Below are 25,356 nucleotides of genomic sequence, written 5' to 3'. Positions count from 1 at the left end.
GCAGACCTGTGGGATCTTAGTTCCCTGACCAGGGACTGAACCTGGGCCCCAACAGTGAAGGCATCAAGTCTTAACCACTGGACTGCCAAGGAATTCCCAATTAAGTATCATTGTTTTTATCATCAGGGAGGAAAAAGCTTTTTCTTTTATAAAATAATAAGCACCATATTCCACCTGAGTCAGTCTTGGCCAACTGAAGCTCTAATATTCTCATGGCTCAAACACCTTGAGGGGTCCTATGTGGGCAGCCACTGGCTTTTTCCATCATCCACCCCCCCCATGTCACCACATCATCACAGGTGTATAATACTATCAGAGCATTTGTCACACAGAACTGTTATCTATTATTTACTCATCTCCCCTCACTGGCCTTACAGCTTCCTAAGGAAGGGCCTCTTAGCTGTCTCTATATATTCTACAACTAGTACAGTATTATTGGTAGCCAAAACGCATATAGTATTTACTATGTACCAGGCACTACTCTACAGCAGACTGGTTCCAAATTGTGAAAGGAGTACATCAAGGCTGTATATTGTCACCCTGCTTATTTAACTTATATTCAGAGTACATCATGCAGAATGCTGGGCTGGATGAAGCACAAACTGGAATCAAGACTGCTGGAAGAAATATCAATAACCTCACATATGCAGATGACACCACCCTTATGGCAGAAAGTGAAGAAGAACTAAAGAGCCTCTTGATGGAAGTAAAAGAGAGTGAAAAAGTTGGCTTAAAACTCAACATTCAAAAAACAAAGATCATGGCATCTGGTCCCATCACTTCATGGCAAACAGATAGGGAAACAATGGAAACAGTGAATGATTTTATTTTGCGGGGCTCCAAAATCACTGGAGATGGTGACTGCAGCCATGAAATTAAAAGACTCTTGCTCCTTGGAACAAAAGCTATAACCAAACTAGACAGCACATTAAAAAGCAGAGACATTACTTTGCCGACAAAAGTCCATCTAGTCAAAGCCATGGTTTTTCCAGTAGTCATGTATGGATGTGAGAGTTGGACTATAAAGAAAGCTGAGAGGTGAAGAATTGATGCTTTTGAACTGTGGTGTTGGAGAAGACCACACAAGTCTTCTCCAATACCACAGAGTCCCTTGGACTGCAAGGAGATCAAACCATTCAATTCTAAAGGAATCAGTCCTGAATATTCATTGGAAGGACTAATGCTGAAGCTGAAACTCCAATACTTTGGCCACCTGATACAAAGAACTGACTCACTGGGAAAAAACCCTGATGCTGGGCAAGATTGAAGGCAGGAGGAGAAGGGGATGACAGAGGATGAGATGGTTGGATGGCATCACCGACTTGATGGACATGAGTTTGAGCAAGCTCTTGGAGTTGGTGAGGGACAGGGAAGCCTGGTGTGCCGCTGTCCATGGGGTTGCAAAGAGTCAGACACAACTGAGCAACTGAACTAATCATCTGTTTACTACTAATCTCTCAAGGGCAAAGACTATCTAAACCATCTTTCAAAAATATAAGCACATATCTATTATTTGTTTAATGAGATAAATGAAAGACAAGCTTAAAGGGCTTTTGCCTTGAAGAGCAGAATGAAGCACCCAGTTAGGGAAGTTGTCATGATCGTGACTCCATGTTAAGACCAAGACATCAAGACTCACTGAGCACTAGCAAGTACTTTTGATAGAAGGCATAACAGGGATACATACGTATCTAAAATGTTACATTAGGTAAACTATATGAAGAATATAAAGCTACATTAAGAGAAAGAGATGCCAGCACACTGTCTTTTTATAAAAGATTTTATTAAATGAAATAATCTAGTGGTTTTATCTTTCAATTCCACTAGAACCAAAGCTTCCCAAGGATAGAAACCAGTGGATCCACCTGTGACCCCAGGCCCCAGGCCAGAGACTAGCCAAACATAGGCACAGTACTTAAAAAACTGTGTGGTATGAAGAAAGGGCCGGCACAGATGCAGAACTGTGCTATGTTCAGTTCACAATTATTATAAACAATTCATCCATCCTGTCTGCTCTCTCACACTTCAGATGCGAGAAATCAATGGTGTGTGACAGCCCAAACAGAACCCAATCTATGCAAGCTCTGTCCACTTAAGCTCTGTCCTCTAGAGAAATCTGCATAGATCCTCAGACAGTTCTCCATTCTCTAGTATCAAATTTGCTGTAAACTCAAGGCCTGGCACAGAGGGATCCAGGAGGGTATGAGTGAATCAGTCACAATAGCTCTAGTACCACATTTCAACATATTCTGCAGAACTTTGTTCTTCCCAAACAAATGTTGTAGTGGTTAGACAAGAAACCATGGTTTTCCCACTCACTTGCTCCGGTTAGTGCAGGCTCTGGCTCAGATACTGCAGAAACATATTGGCCAGTTGAGGCAGGTTCTCATTGTTGGTATGCATTTTTGTGTAGGAAATAAACTGACGACGGAGGCGACTCAGTTCTGCCATGGTCAAAGGCCTGGTAAACCGCAGGTGTTCTGTGGTGCCAGGAAGCTTAAGCAAGTCTCCGGGAACTGCACTCTTCTGCGCTTCCATCAGTCCTGCCAGGACCTGGCTGGTGACCTGGTCCAACTGGTGCAGAAAGCTGCCGGAGGCAAGCGGCTGGGACTGTGTAGACTGATGGGGTGGAGGAGCCCGGTTCTCAAACAGGGCAGCTCTGATCTCTGCCAGGGGCAACGGTTCCTCTAAGCCCACCAAGGTGAACAGGGGTCGGTCCCAGCGGTTCCGAGAGTCGGGAGCTTCGAAGCGCAGCGCTAGGGCCTCCAAAAGTTCGGGAGGGTAAAAAGCACCAGACACATGCTCTGCAGATTTCTCGGATTCCGAAGCCACGAGAGCTGGCAAATCTGCCGCCCTGATTTCCTTTGGCTCGGATTCCGTAGGTACTTCTCCCTGGGCTCGCCTATTTACTAGAGAGGCCACTGTCTGTGGTTCCCCGAGAACATCGGTGCCCACCGCCAGAGGTCTCCCTCCCTCCTCAGCTCGCGGTCTCCAACTCACACTGACATTCCGGTTCGGATTATCCACGGCGCCTACCACCCGCAGTCCCCCACTCAGACTGCCTGGTCGCACGCAGTAGACGAGGCAGATTGGAGTGCGCGCCGCCCGCGCCAGGCAGTACAGCTCGTAACGGAAGCCCTTGATGTAGTTCAGCGAGTCGAGGATGACCACGTCCTGGCGACTCAGGAGCCGCTCCACAGCCGCTCGCAGGGCCCCACGCAAGGCCTTCTCACGGGCTGAATCGCCATATACTGTTGCGTCCTCCGCGCCCAGCACCGCCGCATCGTCCACCACCTGCACCGCGCGGCCCTCAGCTGCTAGGGCCGCGCGGAGTTCCTCCACACGCCGGCTCTTGCCGCTGTACGGCAGCCCGCAAAACACCACGAGCGGCATCTTCCCAGGACGCGGCCATATGCAAACGCGCCGCGTCAACTTCCGGGTTGCCGGCGGCTCTGACGCAAGCCGGAAATGAAAGCCGCACTTCCTGTATCTCTTAACTCTAACAGGACCTCTTGTTGCTATGGAAACAGGAGCTCTAGGCCAACTAGAACCAGGTCCTGCTTTCTGCAAAAGGAGCTGGAGCTTAGAATGGCATGAGTTATCTATGTCAAATGTTCTAGGTCTCGGAGAATGTGATCTCCTGATGGCCAATGACTGTGTCCATCAATTTACAGTGGGGGCCTTAAATAGCATTGAATATTGCTCAGCTATCAATGCAAAGAAATAGAGGAAAACAATAGAATGAGAAAGACTAGAGATCTCTTCAAGAAAATTAGAGATACCAAGGGACCATTTCATGCAAAGATGAGCACAATAAAGGGCAGATATGGTATGGACCTAAAGAAGCAGAAGATATTAAGAGGTGGCAAGAATACACAGAACTATACAAAAAAGATCTTCAAGACCCAGATAACCACGATGGGGTGATCACTAACCTAGAGCCAGACATCCTGGAATGCAAAGTCAAGTAAGCCTTAGAAAGCATCAGTATGTTTATGGCTAGTGGAGGTGATGGAATTCCAGTTATTTCAAATCCTAAAAGATGATGCTGTGAAAGTGCTGCACTCAATATGCCAGCAAATTTGGAAAACTCAGCAGTGGCCACAGGACTGGAAAAGGTCAGTTTTCATTCCAATCCCAAAGAAAGACAATGCCAAAGAATGCAAACTACTGCACAATTGTACTCATCTCACATGCTAGCAAAGTAATGCTCAAAATTCTCCAAGCCAGGCTTCAACAGTACATGAATCGTGAACTTCCAGATGTTCAACCTGGATTTAGAAAAGGCAGAACCAGAGATCAAATTGTCAACATCCGCTGGATCATCGAAAAAGCAAGAGAGTTCCAGAAAAACATCTACTTTTGCTTTATTGACTACACCAAAGCCTTTGACAGTGTGGATCACAATAAACTGCAGAAAATTCTGAAGGAGATGGGAATACCAGAGCACCTTACCTGTCTCCTAAAAAATCTTTATGTAGGTCAAGAAGCAACAGTTAGAACTGGACATGGAACAACAGACTGGTTTCATATCTGGAAAGGAGTATGTTAAGGCTGTATATTGTCACCCTGCTTATTTAACTTATATGCGGAGTACATCATGTGGAATGCTGGGCTGGATGAAGAACAGGCTGGAATCAAGATTTCCAGGAGACATATAATAACCTCAGATATGCAGATGACACCACCCTTATGGCAGAAAGCAAAGAACTTAAGAGCCTCTTGATGAAAGTGAAAGAAGAGAGTGAAAAAGTTGGCTTAAAACTCAATATTCAGAAAACTAAGATCATGGCCTCTGGTCCCATCACTTCATGGCAAATAGATGGGGAAACAATGGAAACAGTGACAGACGTTATTTTTGGGGGCTCCAAAATCACTGGAAATGATTTTAAAAGCCATGAAATTAAAAGACACTTACTCCTTGGAGGAAAAGCTATGACCAAACTAGACAGCATAGTAAAAAGCAGACACATTACTTTGCCAACAAAGGTCTGTCTAGTCAAAGCTATGGTTTTCCCCAGAAGTCATATATGGCTGTAAAAACTGGACCATTAAGAAAGCTGAGCACAGAAGAATTGATGTTTTTGGACTGTGTGTTGTAGAAGACTCTTGAGAGTCCGTTAGACTGCACGGAGATCCAACCCGTCAATCTTAAAGGAAATCAGTCCTGAATATTCATTGGAAGGACTGTTGCTGAAGCTGAAACTCCAGTACTTTGGCCACTTAATGTGAAGAACCAACTCATTGGAAAAGACCCTGATGCTGGGAAAGAGTGAAGGTGGGAAGAAAAGGGGATGACAGAGGATGAGATGGTTGGATGGCATCACCGACGGGATGGACATGAGTTTGAATAGGCTCCAGGAGTTGGTGATGGACAGGGAAGCCCCATGTGTCCATGGGGTCACAAAGAGTCAGACACAACTGAGCAACTGAACTGAACTGACTGCAAAACAATCAACATTATATTTAGTATACAGAAGACAATTCACAAATACTAGTTCCCCTTCATTCTTTATGGCCAGTGACATTCAGTAACTGTTTATTCAATAACAATTTCAATCATTCAGTATCTTCATGATTGGGAATACAGAGATGAACATAAAACAGTTTCCCCACAGGAGATCAAGGGTCTGAATGGGAAAAGTCAGGCACCTACAAGCTGAATAATACACACCAATGGATAGAGGTAGGCTGGGTTGTAAAAGTACAGAAGAAAAAAACATACTGCCCACAAAAATTGCTGAAGACTTTTAGAAGTAGTCATTTGATTTAAAACTTGAAAAACGAATAGGAATTTTTCTCCTAGTTAAGGATGCCAGATAAAATATAGGATGCCTAGGGCTTCTTTGGCAGTCCAGTAGTTAAGACTCTGAACTTCCACTGCAGAGGGTACGGGTTTGATCCTGGTCAGGGTGCAAGATGTGGCATATATATATATATACACACACATATATCGCATGTATATACATATATATACACACACAAATATATAATATATATATACACAAACACACAGGATGCCTAATTAAATTTGAATTTCAGATAATTAATACATATTGTTTTAAAAACAAGCTTGTCTCAAATATTACTTGGAGCATATTTAAAATTACTTATTGTTGGAAATTTGCTGTTATGACTCAGGTAACTCAACCTGGGGCTCTGTAACAACCTAGAGGAGTAGAAAAGGGTGGGAGGTGGAAGGACGGTCAAGAGGGAGAGGACATATGTACACCTACGGCAAATTCATGTTGATGTGTGGCAGAAATCAAACCGATATTGTAAAGCAATTATCCTTCAATTAAAAATAAATTTTAAAATAAATGAATAAAATTACTTTTTATCTGAAATTCAAATTTAACTGGGCATCCTTTAAAAAAATTTTTTTTTTGAAGTATAGTTGCTTTACAATGTTGTGTTAGTTTCTACTGTACAGCATAGTGAATCCCCAGTATATATACATACACCCCTTCATTTTTGGATTTCCTTCCCATTTAGGTCACCACAGAGCACTGAGTAGTGTTTTCTAAATTAGGCAATAGGTTCTCATTAGTTATCTATTTTATAAATAGTATCAATAGTGTATTTATGTCAATCTCAATCTCCCAATTCATCCCACCACCCCTCCTTGTCCCCTTGGTGTTCATAAGATTATAGTCATCCTCCATTTGTATTTGCTAAATTTGGCAACCCCACTCCTGCAGAAGATATGAGTCTCAGAGCCATGAAGCTATAGGATCTGTTCTAGCAAAAGCAAGCATTATCATTTGGTAGGTGCAGAAGTATGAGTGTTTCTATGCAAGGATGTGTGTGTATAAATTAAGTGCAGACATACTGGATTTTTCTATCTCTCCAGTACAGTATAGCAGGGAATGTGCATTTCCTCCTCCTTTTGTACGTTTCCTGTGCATAGACTACACATACTTGGAACCTAAGACTATTCAACTTGAGACTATTAGGCAGTATGTTTTACTGGCTGAGTGTAGGATTTGAAGTGTCTGGGTACAGATCTTGGCTCTACCACTTAACTAGCTGTATGATTATTTAACTGCTCTGTGCCTTAGTTTTCTCATCTATAAAATGAAGATAACAATAGTACCAACCTCAGAAGAGTTGTTGTTAGATAAGTTAATTCACATAATAAATGTCTGGTGCATAACAAGCACTTAAAAATGTTAGCAAGTATTATTACTTTTGTTGTTGTTATGCAACTACTCCACTGCTCTGCCTTGGCATAACCCTTCACCTGAAATTAATGCTAAGTTGATGGCTGGAAAGTGTTCTAGATAAGCTAAAACCATATCTCGTACCTGGCAGCTGCTTCCTTCTTCCCATCTTCTAGCGTCCTCCAATGAATGTGATCTCCAAAACCTGGAAGGAAAGAGCCTCATAAATATTCACACATGAACAAAGGGCAAAGACCCATGAAAGAAATGTAGCATATTCACAGGATACTCATAAAAAAAGGCTTTCCTTTGCCAAGAGCATGGTGTTCAAGTCTCAACTCCACCGCTTTCTAGGTGTACAGAACCATGGACAGTCCCATACCTCAAGTCTCAGTTTTCATACCTGCAAAATGGAGATAATGTCACCTAATTCAGTTTTTAAGGAGATTAAATTATTAATGGCTATGAAAACCTTTGTAAACTAACAGAGTATACAAATAATACTATAAGAATGAATGAGAATTTTCCACAGTTATCATAAAGCAGGTCCTAACAAATCATTGCTAGTTGGAGTCAACACAGCAGTATAGTTTAAAGAGTCAGAAAGACATTAAATGTGTGAATTTTGTAAATGAAGTAAGTTCTTGAAGTCCCAATTTCTTCATCTATAAAATCAAGAATAATACCCATACCTCCAAGTGGTGGTGTAAGGATTTTAAGACAATATATTTTGAGATAATATAAAGTTATTCTTGTTATTATTCCCCACACTTCAGTTAGAGTGATCTTTTAAAATCACATATTTGCTTGGTAAAATATCTTTCAGAGGCGTTTCAAAGCCCTAAAAGGGAAGGTCAAACTCTTATAGCAGGGTTTCTGAAGTCTTTCAGAATATGGCTCCTACCCACCTCTCCAGGCTCACTTTACACACTTTTCTTAAAATCTTACACAAAAAACTAATTTTCAGGAGCAGTTCTCCAAGGATTACTTGAGATGCTGTCTCCCAGGCTTGAAGTCCTAAAAATTCCCACCAAATAAAACATAACTCTCAAATAAAAAACAAAACCAATTTTCATTTCCTTAAACACAATATGCACTCTCTCTCCCCTTCAGCCTTCATAATCACTGCTTCCTTTGCCTTTCCTCCCACTGTCACCTCCAATTCACTCTTCAGGTATGAAACTAGCAGGCATTTCTTCTGGTAAATCTTCTCTGACTCCCCAAGCACTCTATTCTTACCCCATCACAGCGCTTCCCAGGCTGAACTGTAAATGTTTATGTGTGTCTGTCTCCTTCACTCTAAAGGAAATTCCCTATGGGCTGGGACCATATCTGTCTTATTCCCTCCTGTTTCCCTAGCATTTAGCACTATACAGGGCTTCCCTGGTGACTCAGACAGTAAAGAATCTGCCTGCAATGCAGGAGACCTGGGTTTGATCCCTGTGTGGGAAAGATTCCCTAGAGTAGGAAAGGGCAACCCACTCCAATATTCTTGCCAGTAGAATCTCATGGACAGAGGAGCCTGGCAAGCTACAGTTCATGGGGTCATAAAGAGTTGGACGTAACTGAGCGACTAACATTTTCATTTTTCATGGCTATAGTAAGTGCTCCACAAAATATTTATTGAGCAAATGAATATATTAGTTAGGCCATCTCACATAAATGACTTAATTTTGCACCTTGAAAATAGTGACTGTAACAATGCTAGCTGTTATTTATTGACCGATTTACACATGTCCTGCACATCACACATATTATCTTATTTAAATTTATTCTTAACAATAACCCTTTCACTGAACCTCTCTATATTTCCATTAAAATAGGCATAATAATAGCTGTATCTTGCCTTTCTAACCCTGGCCGGCAGGATGGCTCCTGCATAGAAGGATGGTGAGAAGGGCTGGGCCACTATCAATGGAGGTGGTACCTAGAGAATACACTATGAAGATTCATAAGCATCCATGAGATGGGTTTCAGGAAGCATGCCCCTCGGGCACTCAAAAGAAATCCAGAAATTTGCTATGAAGGAGATGGGAACTCCAGATGTACGCACTGACACTAGGCTCAACAAAGCTGTCTGGGCCAAAAGAATAAGTAATGTCCCATACTGTTCCTATGTGCCTACCTGCGCATGGTTGTCCAGGAAATGTAATGAAGATGAAGATTCATCAAACAAGCTCTGTATGTTGTTTACCTATGTAATTTCAAAGATCTACATACAGTTAATGTGGATGCGAACTAACTGATAATGGTTCAATAAAGTTATATAACCTCAAACACAAAACAAAAACCCAATAGAAAACCTGTATCTTGTAAGATTGTTGTTGAACATTAAATTACATATATATATTACATATATATATATATATATAAATCTTAAGACAGTGCTTAGCAGATTGCAAATGATCAGTAAACAGCACCTTTTGTCATTCTTCACAGTTGAGGCTTTTGAGACTCAGAATACACAGCCTGTACCAGGTCACACAGCTGATAAATGGCCAACCAGGGGTTTTAAGTTCAATTTTATGACTTTAGTTACCATATATACTGTCCTTGAGGCCTTTCTTTCCCAGAAATTTGCATCAGCTTAGCACAGGGAAATAAACAGCTCATCCAGATTAGCACTGAGAGGCAGTATCCAAACTAACCATCACTTTTCATTCCAAGCAGCATGGGCTACTGGCCAAGGGAAAATGTGTCACTTGCCTACAGCCCAAAGTCTAATCCTGGAGAGAGAACAACCAAGTGACAGTGAAACTGGGAAGATGTCCAGGAGAACTGGAAGGTGCCTTACTATGACCATCATCATTCTATCTGTCAAAACCTAAACTCAGGCAACAGAACCCTGCTTTGGAGAGATGCCTGACTAGACAGTCTAGAGGGATATCCACCTACAAAACAATGAAATCCTACATAAAACAGACTTTCCAAAAGGCACCCACTGGGCTCAAAGTAATAGACACAAACACAAAGTAGGCTTAAATCAGACAAGGAACAATGAGCAACAAGCAAAAGGCAAGGCTAGCCTGAAAGCAAATGTCCATCATCATGTGGCAAGATGAAGGAGATGAATCTGAGACTCCATTTTAACCCAGCTGTCAAAAGCAACTAGAGTGATTCCAGGGCAGTAATTAGTAGCCCCTGGTTTCCAGATGAATCAAATGCCAAACTTTCCTAGAGGAAAGCATTACTAATGCTAGGCCTCCAGGATAACCTATATAAATAACCATTATGAGCTTACAATCATAGATCACAAAACCTGTAAGCAAAGAAGTCACCACAAGTAAGAGCAGAACCAACAAATAGATAAGAGGACTTCAGATATTAGAATGATTAGGCATAGAATACAAAAATTACTATTATATAAGCATTGAAAGAAATAACATATGGCATGACAAAAATATGCATATAATAAAACACAAAATAGGCAAAACTGTAAAGGCACCACATAGAATTTTTTTAACTAACGTGATTTTTTAAATACAAAATCAATGAATATTCAGTGATACACAGAAATGAGTTATTAAGCCATAAAAAGACATAAAAGAGCCTAAAGTGCATACTGGTAAGTGAAAGATGCCAATCTAAAAAGGCTACGTAATGTAGGATTCCAATTATATATGATTGGTGTTCTGGAAAAGGCAAAACTATGGAGACAGTAAAAGACCACGCTAATGCGGGGGAAACTGGGATAGGGAAAGGTGAAGTGGTAAGGGTTCACATGGGAACTCTGCATTTTCTGCTAAATTTTTCTATAGATCTTAAATTGTTCAAAAATAAACTCTACTAATGAAAAAACAATTCAATGGATAGATTAAAATAGCAAATTAGAGACAGGTGGAACCGTGAATCAGATGTTATCCAGAATATAGCACAGAGATAAGGAGAGAGAAAATGTAAAAGAAATAGACAGTACATTAAGAAAACATTGGTATATATAAAATTGGAGTCTCTGAAAGCAAAGTTGAAGGAAAAAACTTATCTGAAGAGATAATATACTGGGGTGGGAACTGGATGACGGAAAAACAAGAGTGGAAGGAAAAATATACCTCTTAAAAGTATTAAACCATGCTAATGTTTCCAAGGCAAACCATTCAATATCACAGATATCCAAGTCTATGCCCCAACCAGTAACACTGAAGAAGCTGAAGTTGAACAGTTTTATGAAGACCTACAAGACCTTTTAGAACTAACACCCAAAAAAGATGTCCTTTTCATTATAGGGGACTGGAATGCAAAAGTAGGAAGTCAAGAAACACCTGGAGTAACAGGCAAATTTGGCCTTGGAATACGGAATGAAGCAGGGCAAAGGCTAATAGAGTTTTGCCAAGAAAATGCACTGGTCATAGCAAACACCCTCTTCCAACAACGCAAGAGAAGACTCTAACATGGACATCACCAGATGGTCAACACCGAAATCAGATTGATTATGTTCTCTGCAGCCAGAGATGGAGAAGCTCTATACAGTCAACAAGAACAAGACCAGGAGCTGACTGTGGCTCAGATCATGAACTCCTTATTACCAAATTCAGACTTAAACTGAAGAAAATAGGGAAAACCACTAGACCATTCAGGTATGACCTAAATCAAACCCCTTATGATTATACAGTGGAAGTGAGAAATAGATTTAAAGGCCTAGATCTGATAGAATGCCTGATGAACTATGGAATGAGGTTCATGACATTGTACAGGAGACAGGGATCAAGACCATCCCCATGGAAAAGAAATGCAAAAAAGCAAAATGGCTGTCTGGGGAGGCCTTACAAATAGCTGTGAAAAGAAGAGAAGTGAAAAGCAAAGGAGAAAAGGAAAGATATAAGCATCTGAATGCAGAGTTCCAAAGAATAGCAAGAAGAGATAAGAAAGCCTTCCTAATGATCAATGCAAAGAAATAGAGGAAAACAACAGAATGGGAAAGACTAGAGATCTCTTCAAGAAAATTAGAGATACCAAGGGGACATCTCATGCAAAGATGGGCTCGATAAAGGACAGAAATGGTATGGACCTAACAGAAGCAGAAGATATTAAGAAGAGGTGGCAAGAATACACAGAAGAACTGTACAAAAAAGATCTTCACGACCCAGATAATAACGATGGTGTGATCACTGACCTAGAGCCAGACATCTTGGAATGTAAAGTCAAATGGGCCTTAGAAAGCATCACTATGAACAAAGCTAGTGGAGGTGATGGAATTCGAGTTGAGCTATTTCAAATCCTGAAAGATGATGCTGTCAAAGTGCTACACTCAATATGCCAGCAAATTTGGAAAACTCAGCAGTGGCCACAGGACTGGAAAAGGTCAGTTTTCATTCCAATCCCAAAGAAAGGCAATGCCAAAGAATGCTCAAACTACCGCACAATTGCACTCATCTCACATGCTAGTAAAGTAATGCTCAAAATTCTCCAAGCCAGGCTTCAGCAATACGTGAACCGTGAACTTCCTGATGTTCAGGCTGGTTTTAGAAAAAGCAGAGGAACCAGAGATCAAATTGCCAACATCCGCTGGATCATGGAAAAAGCAAGAGAGTTCCAGAAAAACATCTATTTCTGCTTTATTGCCTATGCCAAAGCCTTTGACTGTGTGGATCACAATAAACTGTGGAAAATTCTGAAAGAAATGGGAATACCAGACCACCTGACCTGCCTCTTGAGAAATCTGTACACAGGTCAGGAAGCAACAGTTAGAACTGGACATGGAACAACAGACTGGTTCCAAATAGGAAAAGGAGTACGTCAAGGCTGTATATTGTCACCCTGCTTATTTAACTTATATGCAGAGTACATCATGAGAAACGCTGGACTGGAAGAAACACAAGCTGGAATCAAGATTGCCGGGAGAAATATCAATAACCTCAGATATGCAGGTGACCGAAAGTGAAGAGGAACTCAAAAGCCTCTTGATGAAAGTGAAAGTGGAGAGTGAAAAAGTGGGCTTAAAGCTCAACATTCAGAAAACAAAGATCATGGCATCTGGTCCCATCACTTCATGGGAAATAGATGGCGAAACAGTGGAAACAGTGTCAGACTTTATTTTTTGGGGCTCCAAAATCACTGCAGATGGTGACTGCAGCCATGAAATTAAAAGACGCATACTCCTTGGAAGGAAAGTTATGTCCAACCTAGACAGCATATTCAAAAGCAGAGACATTACTTTGCCAACAAAGGTCCGTCTAGTCAAGGCTATGGTTTTTCCTGTGGTCATGTATGGATGTGAGAGTTGGACTGTGAAGAAGGCTGAGTGCCGAAGAATTGATGCTTTTGAACTGTGGTGTTGGAGTAGACTCTTGAGTCCCTTGGACTGCAAGGAGATCCAACCAGTCCATTCTGAAGGAGATCAGCCCTGGGATTTCTTTGGAAGGAATGATGCTAGCTGAAACTCCAGTACTCTGGCCACCTCATGCGAAGAGTTGACTCATTGGAAAAGACTGTGATGCTGGGAGGGATTGGGGGCAGGAGGAGAAGGGGACGACAGAGGATGAGATGGCTGCATGGCGTCACTGACTTGATGGACGTGAGTCTTAGTGAACCCCGGGAGTTAGTGATGGACAGGGAGGCCTGGCGTGCTGTGATTCATGGGGTCGCGAAGAGTCGGACACGACTGAGCAACTGAACTGAACTGAACTGAATGTATCATATCTACTTAAAAACACATTTGCATTTTTTAGAAAGAAAAAAAGATGAATGATAACATTTTCAAGAACCAAGATAAAACATGAATCTGCAGAGAGTAAGAAGCACAATGTATAGCTGACAAATTACAAAAACAAATCACACACATATAAATTGTAGTGAAACTGCAGAACAACCAAATATTAAGATCTTAAAAGCATTTCAAAGAGAAATGACATATTTCCATTCAAAGATACACAATTAGACTGACAGTAATAAACTGGAAATCAGATGGCAAAACATCACCTTCAACATGCTGAAAGAAAGTATCTCTAAATTTAGGATTGTGTACCTACCAAAATTATCTTTCAAGAACAAGGCCAAAATAGACATTTTTAGATAAACTGAGGTATTTTTCTACCATCAGGTAGTCACCACTCATTATTTCAGTATTTATTGAGCAGTATTATGTAGTGGTTAACAGCATGGACTATGGACCTAGACTCCCTGGCTTTGATTCCTGTAGTTCTGTAGCTAACTAGCTGTGTGACTTTGGGCGAGTTACTTAAACTCAATTTCTTCGGCTATAAATGAGAGTAACAATAGCACCTACCTACCTTGTTGGGTTGCTTTGAGGATTAAATAAATCAATACGTTAAAGATCTTAAAACACACAAAAGATGTTGAATTGCCAAAACAATCTTGAGAAAAAGGAACAAAGCTGGAGGCATCCTGTTCTCTGACTTCAGACTATACTGCAAAGCTACAGTCATGAGAACAGCACAGTAATGGCACAAAAACAGATACACAGATCAATGGAACAGAATAGAAAGCCCAGAAATAAACCCACATTCTTATGATCAATTAATCTATGACAAAGGAGGAAAAGTATACAAAAAAGAAAAGACAGTTTCTTCAATAAGTAGTACGAGGAAAACTGGACAGTTACATTTAAAAGAATGAAATTACAACACTTTCTCATACTACATACAAAAATAAATTCAAAAGGGATTAAAGACTTAAATAATAGACCTGAAATCAGAAAACTCCTAGAAGAGAGCATAGACAGAACACCTTTGACACAAATCACAGCAATATTGTTTTGTATCTGTCTCCTAAGGTGAAAGGAACAAAAGCAAAAAGAAACAAATGGTACCTAATTAAACTTAAATGCTTTTGCACAGCAAAGGAAACCATAGACAAAACAAAAAGACATCCTACTGAAAGGGGAAAAAAATGTTGGCAAATGATATGACCAATAAGAGGGTTAACAACCAAAAATACATAAATAGCTCATACAGTTTAATATAAAAAACCCAAACAACCCAATTAAAAAGTGGACACAGATATTTTTGCTAAGAAAACACAACAGAAATTACCAACTGGCATATGAAAAAATACTCAAAATCAAGAGCCACAATGAGATATCACCCCATACCTTTCAAAATGGCTATCTTGAAAAAGACAAGAAATAATAAATTTTTCTGGGCTCCAAAATCACTACAGATGGTGATTGCAGCCATGAAATTAAAAGATGCTTACTCCTTGGAAGGAAAGTTATAACCAACCTAGACAGCATATTAAAAAGCAGAGACATTACTTTGCCAACAAAGGTTCGTCTAGTCAAGGCTATGGTTTTTCCTGTGGTCATGTATGGATGTGAGAGTTGGATTGTGAAGAAGGCTGAGTGCCGAAGAATTGATGCTTTTGAACTGTGGTGTTGGAGAAGACTCTTGAGAGTCCCTTGGACTGCAAGGAGATCCAATCAGTCCATCCTAAAGGAGATCAGTCCTGACTATTCACTGGAAGGACTGATGTTGAAGCTGAAACTCCAATACTTTGGCCACCTGATGCGAACAGCTGACTCATTGGAAAAGACCCTGATGCTAGGAAACATTGAGGGCAGGAGGAGAAGGGGACGACAGAGGATGAGATGGTTGGATGCCATCACCGACTCAATGGACATGGGTTTGGGTGGACTCCGGGTGTTGGTGATGGACAGGGAAGCCTGGCGAGCTGTGGTTCATGGGGTCGCAAAGAGTTAGACATGACTGAGGAACTGAACTGAACTGAACAGATGTTAGAGAATAGGTGGAGAAAAGGAAACCCTTGCACTTTGTTAGTGGGGATATAAATTGGTGCAGTCACTGTGGAAAACAGCTTGGAGGTCCCTTAAAAAACTAAAAATAGAACTACTATGTGATTCAGCAATTTCACTCCAGAGTACACATCCGGAAAATACTGAAAACTAATTTGAAGATATGCATACCCCAGTGTTCACAGCAGTTTCCCAAGTAGTGCTAGTGGTACACAGCCATCTCTAACAGGCCTGGTACAGATCCTTCTCTCAGCCTTCAGGAGGAACCAATGCTGCCAGAACCCTGATTTCAAACTCCTACTCTCTCGAACTGTGAGACAACAAATTTCTGTTGTTTAAGTCACTCAGCTTGTGTTACTTTGTTATTGCAGCCCTAGTAAACTAATACAGAAAAGGCAAAAGCAAAAGAGACTAGGAAAGTGGTTACTGCAATAATTCAGGCATGTGATAACAGTGGTTTGGACTAGCTGTGATGGTAGAGGAAGCAGATACTATCAGATTCTGGACATATTTTGAAGGTAAATTCAAAAGGATTTTGTCCTGGATATGGGGTAAGAGAAGTTAATGATGACTCTAAGGTTTTTTGGCCTGAGCAAGTAGAAGAATGGACTTGTCATTAATAGAGATGGGGAAGATAGTAGGTGGAGTGAGTTTTGGAAAGAAACATTAAAGTGCCTGGATATGGATACCCTCATTTTGAGATGCTTACTTCCCCGGTGGCTCAGATGGTAAAGTGTCTGTCTACAAGGTAGGAGACCCAGGTTTGAGCCCTGGGTTGGGAAGATCCCCTGGAGAAGGAAATGGCAATCCACTCCAGTACTGCTGCTGCTGCTAAGTCACTTCAGTCGTGTCTGACTCTATGGGACCCCATAGACGGCAGACCACCAGGCTCCCCTGTCCCTGGGATTCTCCAGGCAAGAACACTGGAGTGGGTTGCCATTTTCTTCTCCAATGCATGAAAGTGAAAAGTGAAAGTGAAGTTGCTCAGTTGTGCCCGACTCTTAGCGACCCCATGGACTGCAGCACACCAGGCTCCTCCATCCATGGGATTTTCCAGGCAAGAGTACTGGAGTGGGGTGCCATTGCCTTCTCGGACTCCAGTACTATTGCCTGAAAATCCCATGGACAGAGGAGCCTGGTAGGCTACAGTCTATGGGGTCACAAAGAGTAGGACACGACTGAGCAACTTCACTTTCACTTCACTAGACAACAAAACAGAGGTGCTGAATAAGCAACTAAATATCTGAGACTGGAATTCAAGGGACAGTTATCAGCATGCAGACGTTATTTAAAGCTTAAGAGTGAACAGGATCACCAAGGGAGTGATTATAGATAAAGAGGGAGTTCAGGAACCCTGGAGCACTACTAGATAAGGGACATAAAGAAGCAACCAAAGACCAGCTGGTGACAAAGAACTGCCACCAGCAGCACATGGAATTCCAGAAGTGTTTCCAGGATGTTTGAAGAGGAAGGATGATCCACTGACTCCAATACTCCTTTTAAATCAGAAACTTTGGGATTTAGCAAGTGGAGAACAATGCGGACCTTGACAAGCCCAGTTTCAGTAGGAGTGAGAATGAAAAGATGATTAGAGTAAGATCAAGGCAGCCCAGGGGAAGAATTAGGGAACAAGCACAAACGACTCTCTCAAAGAATTTTGCTGTGCAGGGGCAATTGCTAGAGGGTGCTGTGAGTCCATGAAGGGTTTGTATTCAATATGAAGGAAAGGATAGCATGTTGAAAGCTGATAGAAAAGATATAATAAAGGCAGGATAAAGCCTAACTACAAGCAACAGTGAGCAAATTAACTGGTAAACATGTGGATATATCTAAATACATTTGTATAGAAATTTTAATGCTCAATTTACGGTTAAAAAAAAGAGAACTAAAGTATTGGACAACATAGCTTATAAAGAGAGGAAGTGACTGAAATTAGAATGTTCTAAGGCCCACTAACTATTGGGGGAGATAATCCCAAAGAAAGGCAATGCCAAAGAATGCTCAAACTACTGCACAATTGCACTCATCTCACATGCTAGTAATGCTCAAAATTCTCCAAGCCAGGCTTCAGCAATACGTGAACCGTGAACTTCCTGATGTTCAAGCTGGTTTTAGAAAAAGCAGAGGAACCAGAGATCAAATTGCCAATATCCGCTGGATCATGGAAAAAGCAAGAGAGTTCCAGAAAAACATCTATTTCTGCTTTATTGCCTATGCCAAAGCCTTTGACTGTGTGGATCACAGTAAACTGTGGAAAATTCTGAAAGAGATGGGAATACCAGACCACCTGACCTGCCTCTTGAGAAATCTGTACACAGGTCAGGAAGCAACAGTTAGAACTGGACATGGAACAACAGACTGGTTCCAAATAGGAAAAGGAGTACGTCAAGGCTGTATATTGTCACCCTGTTTATTTAACTTATATGCAGAGTACATCATGAGGAATGCTGAACTGGAAGAAGCACAAGCTGGAATCAAGATTGCTGGGAGAAATCTCAATAACCTCAGATATGCAGATGACACCATCCTTATGGCAGAAAGTGAAGAGGAACTAAAAAGCCTCTTGATGATAGTGAAAGTGGAGAGTGAAAAAGTTGGCTTAAAGCTCAACATTCAGAAAACGAAGATCATGGCATCTGGTCCCATCACTTCATGGGAAATAGACGGGGAAACAGTGGAAACAGTGTCAGACTTTATTTTTGGGGGCTCCAAAATCACTGCAGATGGTGACTGCAGCCATAAAATTAAAAGACGCATACTCCTTGGAAGGAAAGTTATGTCCAACCTAGATAGCATATGCAAAAGCAGAGACATTACTTTGCCAACAAAGGTCCGTCTAGTCAAGGCTATGGTTTTTCCTGTGGTCATGTATGGATGTGAGAGTTGGACTGTGAAGAAGGCTGAGTGCCGAAGAATTGATGCTTTTGAACTGTGGCGTTGGAGTAGACTCTTGAGAGTCCCTTGGACTGCAAGGAGATCCAACCAGTCCATTCTGAGGAGAGCAGCCCTGGGATTTCTTTGGAAGGAATGATGCTAAAGCTGAAACTCCAGTACTTTGGCCACCTCATGCGAAGAGTTGACTCATTGGAAAAGACTGTGATGCTGGGAGGGATTGGGGGCAGGAGGAGAAGGGGATGACAGAGGATGAGATGGCTGGATGGCATCACTGACTCGATGGACGTGAGTCTGAGTGAACTCCAAGAGCTGGTGATGGACAGGGAGGCCTGGCGTGCTGCGATTCATGGGGTCACAAAGAGTCGGCCACAACTGAGCGACTGAACTGAACTGAAGATATTAATGTTAGATTTTGTTGTTAAATATGTGAGTAAAATTCCAGAAGTAACCACTAAAAGAAAAGAAGGGTGCCAACTTCCAAATTAAATAAAGGCAATAAAGCAATACAAGAACCAGCAAATATTCAACCCCCAAAGAAAGGGAGAAAAAGAAGAGAAAAAAACAGTAGCAATAGAAAACTGGATGAGAGAAATAAGACCAGCTCTGTCAATAATCACTACAAATATAAGTGAACAAAACTTGCCAGGTAAAGTTAAAGAAAGAAATTGTCAGATTTTGGTTTAAAAAAAAATCCTCTATGATGTTTACAAGAGCACCTAAAACAGAAGGACTTGTAAAAGTCAAAAGTAAAATGATTGAAAACTATATCCCAGACAGACATCAGGCAAAACAAAATTAGGCAAGCTAGATTACTATCAAGCAAAATAAAATTTCTCCATAAATATGGACTACTCAGAAGCTAGCTGACAAAGCATACAGTCATAGGTTATAGCTAAGAGAGACCCTAGGGCAGTGGGGCTTCCCTGGAGGCTCAGATGGTGAAGAATCTGCCTGCAATGCAGCAGACCTGAGTTCAATCCCTGGGCCGGGAAGGCCCCTGGAGAAGGAAATGGCAACCCACTCCAGTATTCTTGCCTGGAGAATTCCATGGACAGAGGAGCCTGGCATGCTATAGTCTATGGGGTTGCAAGAGTTGGACACAGCTTAGTGATTAAACCTAGGGTAGCGCTGTTTAACTGATCTTTCTCCAATGATGGAAATTTCTATATCTGCACCGTTCAGTATGGTAGCTACAAACTGTTGAGTACCTGAAACATGGCTAATGCAACACAGAAGCTGGATTTTTAAAGTTTAATTTTAATTAATTTAAAATTTGAGTGGTAAGGGCCTATCACTACTTCATTGGACAGCACAAAGCTGCAGATCAGTCCAATACTCTCACATTACAAAAGCCTGGAAGAGGCTACGGGAGACCACAAAGGAAGCCACAACCAAAATTTAGTCTGATTTCTAATTAAAATGCTTTCCCAGAGCCCAGCACTTCCCTGGCTGCCTTAGTGCATTGTTCCCAAGAGTAATTCTAGAGATGTAACTTGAAACAGTTCACTATGTGTAAAAAATTTCTTTGAAAATTCATATTAAAAAGTAAATTGAAATTTTTCATAAGTAATAATCACCACCATCATGTTTTGAGTGCTTACTCTATGGAATAATGATGATAATGTGTTGTGTGTTAGCTGCTCAGTTGATTCCAACTCTTTGTGGCCCCATGGACTGTAGGCTGCCAGGCTCCTCTGTCCATGGGATTCTCAGGCAAGAATTCTGGAATGGGTAGGCATTCCCTTTTCCAGGGGATCTTCCCGACACAGGAATTGAACCCAAGTCTCCTGCATTGCAGGTCAATTCCTTACCTTCTGAGCTAATAGGGAAGCCCTGATTATGATAATATAATAACATTAGTAATGACTGCACCCCACTCCAGTACTCTTGCCTGGAAAATCCCATGGATGGAGGAGCCTGGAAGGCTGCAGTGCATGGGGTCGCTAGAAGTCGGACACGACTGAGCGACTTCACTTTCACTTTTCACTTTCATGCATTGGAGAAGGAAATGGCAACCCACTCCAGTGTTCTTGCCTGGAAAATCCCAGGGACGGGGGTGCCTGGTGGGCTGCCGTCTCTGTGTCGCACAGAGTTGGACATGACTGAAGTGACTTAGCAGCAGCAGCAGCAACACTTATACGAAGTGAAGTTGCTCAGTCGTGTCCAACTCTTTGTGACCCCATGGACTGTAGCCTACCAGGCTCCTCAGTCCATGGGATTTTCCAGGCAAGAGTACTGGAGTGGGTTGCCATTTCAGGGGATCTTCCCGACCCAGGGATCAAACCTGGGTCTCCCACATTGTACGCAGATGCTTTACCATCTGAGCTACCAGGGAAGCCCAACACTTATATGGGATTTACTATATGCCTGGCATTGTTTTTCATGCTTTTACATGTATTGAATTATTTAATCCTTAAACTTATGAGGTAGAAACTCAATTGTCTTCATTTTACAGACAAGAAAAGTGAAGTTAAATAGCTTGCTAGTAAATGCCATAGCTGGGATTAGAACCTACGTGGTGGAGTTCCAGAGTCTGTAGTTTACTCACCATACTTTACTAACTCTCCTGCAAAGATAAACATGAATAAATGAATAAAGGAACATGGCTTTCCCAAAGAAGGAAAACACAGACTTCAGGTCTGGAAAACCTGGGTCCTTATGTTTCCCTTCAAAAATAACTTGAAAACTTGAAAGGGCACAGTGCTTATCTTGTTGCTACCTACTCCCTGACACCACCCACACTCATACCCATGCCAACATGGAACATCTGAAGACAGTCCAACTTCCTCAAGTATCACCTGCACAGCCACTTTATTTATTCCAGTTATCTGCAGAGTGAGCTGAAAGGTCCCACATTAGCAGCTCCTTCCCTAACACATTAATTTAAAAGGTGGGGGAGGAAAGAAAGTGACTGTTTCCAAACATAGGATTTACATCAGAATTCCCAAGCCCTTCACGCTAAAAAACTGTTTTCCTGAGGGTAAGCTAAGGACATCAGAAAAGTATTACCCACCCTCTCCCAGCTGACAGAACAAAAGGTTAAGTGTTCGAACTGGCAGCCAAGCCTCTGAAACAGGGAACACTGTACCTGAGAGGTAGAATAACACCACGGCTAAATAAAGTCTGTATGCATCAAACAAGTCCTAATTTAGCCACTTGCTGTTTTCATGTGTGTGAAATATGATTAATCAAAATATCTGTCTCTTAGGCTTGTTGTGAATGTGAATAGGGTACAGTATGCAAGGTAAACACCCCATATGTGCCAATGCCAAATGGTTATTTCAGAGACTTGACAAAGTCATCCATTTCTGTTTCAGGCAGGAGAGTGCATGAACCGCCCCCATTGATAACTTTCCCTTTTCTCCTTCAAAGGAGTCTCTGCACTCAGAGCAGGAGAGGACAAAAGCTCTGGAATCTCCATCTCAGCTGGTCCACTTACTAGCTATGTGACTCCTGCATCCCATTTTAGGCTCTTCATCTGTGTAATGGGGATGATGATTATATCCCTTATCTACCTCAGTGGGCTATTATCAGAATTTAACCAGTCAATACATGAAAAATACACAGAACGGTTCCTGGAATATAGCAAAATGTACAGTAAATGTTATCACTACACTTCTTCCCACACGTGGTACATTCCAAATGTTGAGCACACAGAGAACAAGATTATTTTAGAGCTCTAAGATATTAGAGCTGGAAGGACTCTTAGGAATCATTTCTAGTCCAACTTTCTCATTTCATAAATGATCCCCAGGGAAGCCAAGAGCTGGCTATGTAGCCTGACCAGGATTAAAACTCAGGCCTCCTGATTTCTATCCAGTGCTCACACTACATCACTGTACTTCCTCTCTGCAAACTATCAGGCCATCATCTGGAAAGAGTCAAATCTACTTAAACTTCTGAGAAGAAATCTTACTTATCACTGCTCTGGGTAGCACTTTTCTGGGAGGTGGGGTGGGTGAACTATAATCTGTTTTCCAAGAATCCATACCCAGGAGATTAAAAAAAAAAGTTTGATATCTTATTAATTCCTTTCAGGAACAAGTCAATATTTTTCCTTGGGTAAATATAGTAAAAAGCATTAAATAAACACTCTCTAAGTTTTTGACATGATATTAAGTGCCTTTTGTTTGTTCATTTAATCCTCACGGCCCCTCCCCCACCAAGCTGCCCTTCTATGTGCTCCTCCACTTCCCTGCCATTCCCCTGCTGACTGTACATATCACAGTGCCATGTAACTGCCCTCTTATTTGTGCTGATAGTCTTCAGACTGAGCTGAAAAAAGACAGGGATCCCAACGATCATGTGTACCATTCATTTCTTCTTTCAACAAATATTCCTGAGCATGAATAAGACAGAAATAGTCCTAACTTACTGGGGTAGACCATACTTTCCAAAGATGATTGCAGTAATATCTCCCATTCCACAAGCTCTTTTTACAACGTGACCTCAACATTCCTCCTGTGGGGGATGGAAAGGAGGTAGTTAATGTCCCTTCCCCTTGAACAGGCCCATGGAGTACAGAGGAAGTGATGCTACGTGACTTTTATGGCTAGATGACAAAATGCCATGTATTTTCACCTTGTTCCCTTAGGATGCTCACTCTTGGAATCCAGCTGTCATACGGTGAGGATGCTCACTCTAGCCCACCAAGACAAAGCACATGGAGGAGTAACCAGCTCAGCTGAGGCCCCAGACTCGGAACCAAGGGATACACAAGGGATACACTGTGCCTTGTTTGACTTTCTGGCCCACAGAATCGTGAGCATAATAGAATGATTTCTTTACACCACTTAATTTGGGGTGGCTTATTATGCAGCAATGGTAAATGGAACAACCACATGGAGCTTAACATCTAACAAGGAATACTGAATATGTGACTCCAAGGTATTGCCTACGCATAACACAGTTAACTTGAATAATTACTGGGTAATTATTTGTTGCATGTGTGAGATAGCTGTTATTATGCCCCTTTGGCACACGAGGAATTGAGCTTTGAGAAGTTTTAGCAACTTGCCCTAGGTTTCTCAGAAGGCAATGGCAACCCACCCTAGTACTCTTGCCTGGCAAATTCCATGGACAGAGGAGCCTGGTAGGCTGCAGTCCATGGGGTCGCTAGGAGTCGGACACGACTGAGCGACTTCCCTTTCACTTTTCACTTTCATGCATTGGAGAAGGAAATGGCAACCCACTCCAGTGTTCTTGCCTGGAGAATCCCAGGGATAGGGGAGCCTGGTGGGCTGCCGTCTATGGGGTCGCATAGAGTTGGACACAACTGAAGCTTGACTTAGCGACTTAGCAGCAGCTAGGTCTCTCAACTGGTTTGTGGCAGAGTAAATTAAAACTCAAATCTAAACCCACTCCTAATACTACACGCTAATGTCTCCTTCAGTACTCATAATTTTACACGAATTTTACAGTAATCTGCTTTAAAATGGGACTGTCAGTACTTAAAACATTTTGGCCCAACAGAATTCCCTGTGGTTTCATCACTGAGATGGAAACCCACATATCACCTTCTCAGAGAAGCCTCCTCTGACCTTCCTAGCTCAAGTAATGTCAGCTCCCTCATCCTTTCTCAGTCTTTCTACTCCATCAGTTTCATTTTCTTCCCAGAACTCATCCCTAGCTGAAATTATCTTGTCTATTAATTTGTTCATGTACCTACTCTCTGTCTCTCTGAATTGAACACAAGCTTCATGAGAGCAGGAACCTTGTGTGTCCTGTCCACTCCTATATCCCTCGTGCCTAGGATCATGCCTGGAATATGGTAGGTAATCAAAAATTATTTACTCGATGAAGGAAATGACTGCATTCAGGTGCACTGAATGTCCACCCAATCTCATTACCCACCAATAAATGTGCAAATAGGGAGGATAAAACACAATTTAGAACAGCAGGGCTGTAGTAAAGACATTTCATACAGTGAGGTCAGTACAAAAACAAAACAAAATAAAAAAGGAATGGAAAGGAATACACTCTACCACACAACCACCTAGAAAAAGCATAAACCCTGAGTTCCAATAAAGATGTAGACAATGGGATGGATGGAGTGGGGGGGGCGGTGTCACACCTCTTGTTCTCCATTCATAACGACTGTCCCCTCACTCTTCAAAAAAATCAGTTTCTTCAGACACACTGACTGAACCACATCAAGGACAACGGTTGATGACCGTCTAACATCAGACCTGTGACCCTTCATCCAGCCCTTCCTTTTGCATCAGTCACTGCTCCCTGGGATGCAGGTGCTGTTCCCACAAGGTAAGGAGGCAGTAACCTAGCTCTTCAGGGAAGAGGTGAGGAGGGAAGTCTTCAGACTCAGGGCAAAGGTCTAAATACGCAGGTCCCCAAAGGTCCTATTTCTCCCAGGAGGGAAAGTAACAGTGCCTGAGGACCTACCAGGTGTTAGGCAGTATGCTGCTCTCTTAAACATGTTTTTCGAAATATAAAGGCCATTTCTTATCTCAACCCAAGAATTTAGGGAGGCCTCAAGTAAAACTTCCCCATCTCAACATTCCCCAGACCACTATTACTCCTTACCCCAAACTCCAGGAGCCATTGGGGAGGATAGAAAGAAATCTAGCGTGGCCA

General features: G+C 41.8%; 2 protein-coding genes and 1 pseudogene across 2 annotated transcripts in view; 1 reads left to right on the top strand and 2 right to left on the bottom strand.

Moving 5' to 3' along the window:
• TXNDC12 (thioredoxin domain containing 12) overlaps positions 1 to 25,356 on the bottom strand; it is a 33,667-nt gene that overhangs the window by 7,966 nt on the left and 345 nt on the right. The window contains exon 2 of the mRNA XM_027537267.1: positions 7,308 to 7,368. Coding sequence (XP_027393068.1) covers positions 7,308 to 7,368 — 61 coding nt within the window. The remainder of the gene's footprint in view (positions 1 to 7,307; positions 7,369 to 25,356) is intronic.
• On the bottom strand, positions 1,763 to 3,776 carry KTI12 (KTI12 chromatin associated homolog). Its single transcript, XM_027537263.1, has one exon. It carries the CDS (start codon positions 3,391 to 3,393, stop codon positions 2,329 to 2,331), a length of 1,065 nt encoding a protein of 354 aa, XP_027393064.1. The 5' UTR covers positions 3,394 to 3,776; the 3' UTR covers positions 1,763 to 2,328.
• On the top strand, positions 9,032 to 11,303 carry LOC113889890 (annotated as a pseudogene).

Source organism: Bos indicus x Bos taurus, chromosome 3, assembly GCF_003369695.1.
Source record: "Bos indicus x Bos taurus breed Angus x Brahman F1 hybrid chromosome 3, Bos_hybrid_MaternalHap_v2.0, whole genome shotgun sequence".
NCBI classification, from domain to species: Eukaryota; Metazoa; Chordata; class Mammalia; order Artiodactyla; family Bovidae; genus Bos; species Bos indicus x Bos taurus.
The sequence above is the reverse complement of the archived record's forward strand: the minus strand, read 5'-3'. Positions and strand labels throughout refer to the sequence as shown.

Bases quoted from the DNA above. Each gene is read 5' to 3' on its own strand.
- KTI12 (XM_027537263.1), bottom strand. From the start codon at position 3,393: ATGCCGCTCGTGGTGTTTTGCGGGCTGCCGTACAGCGGCAAGAGCCGG.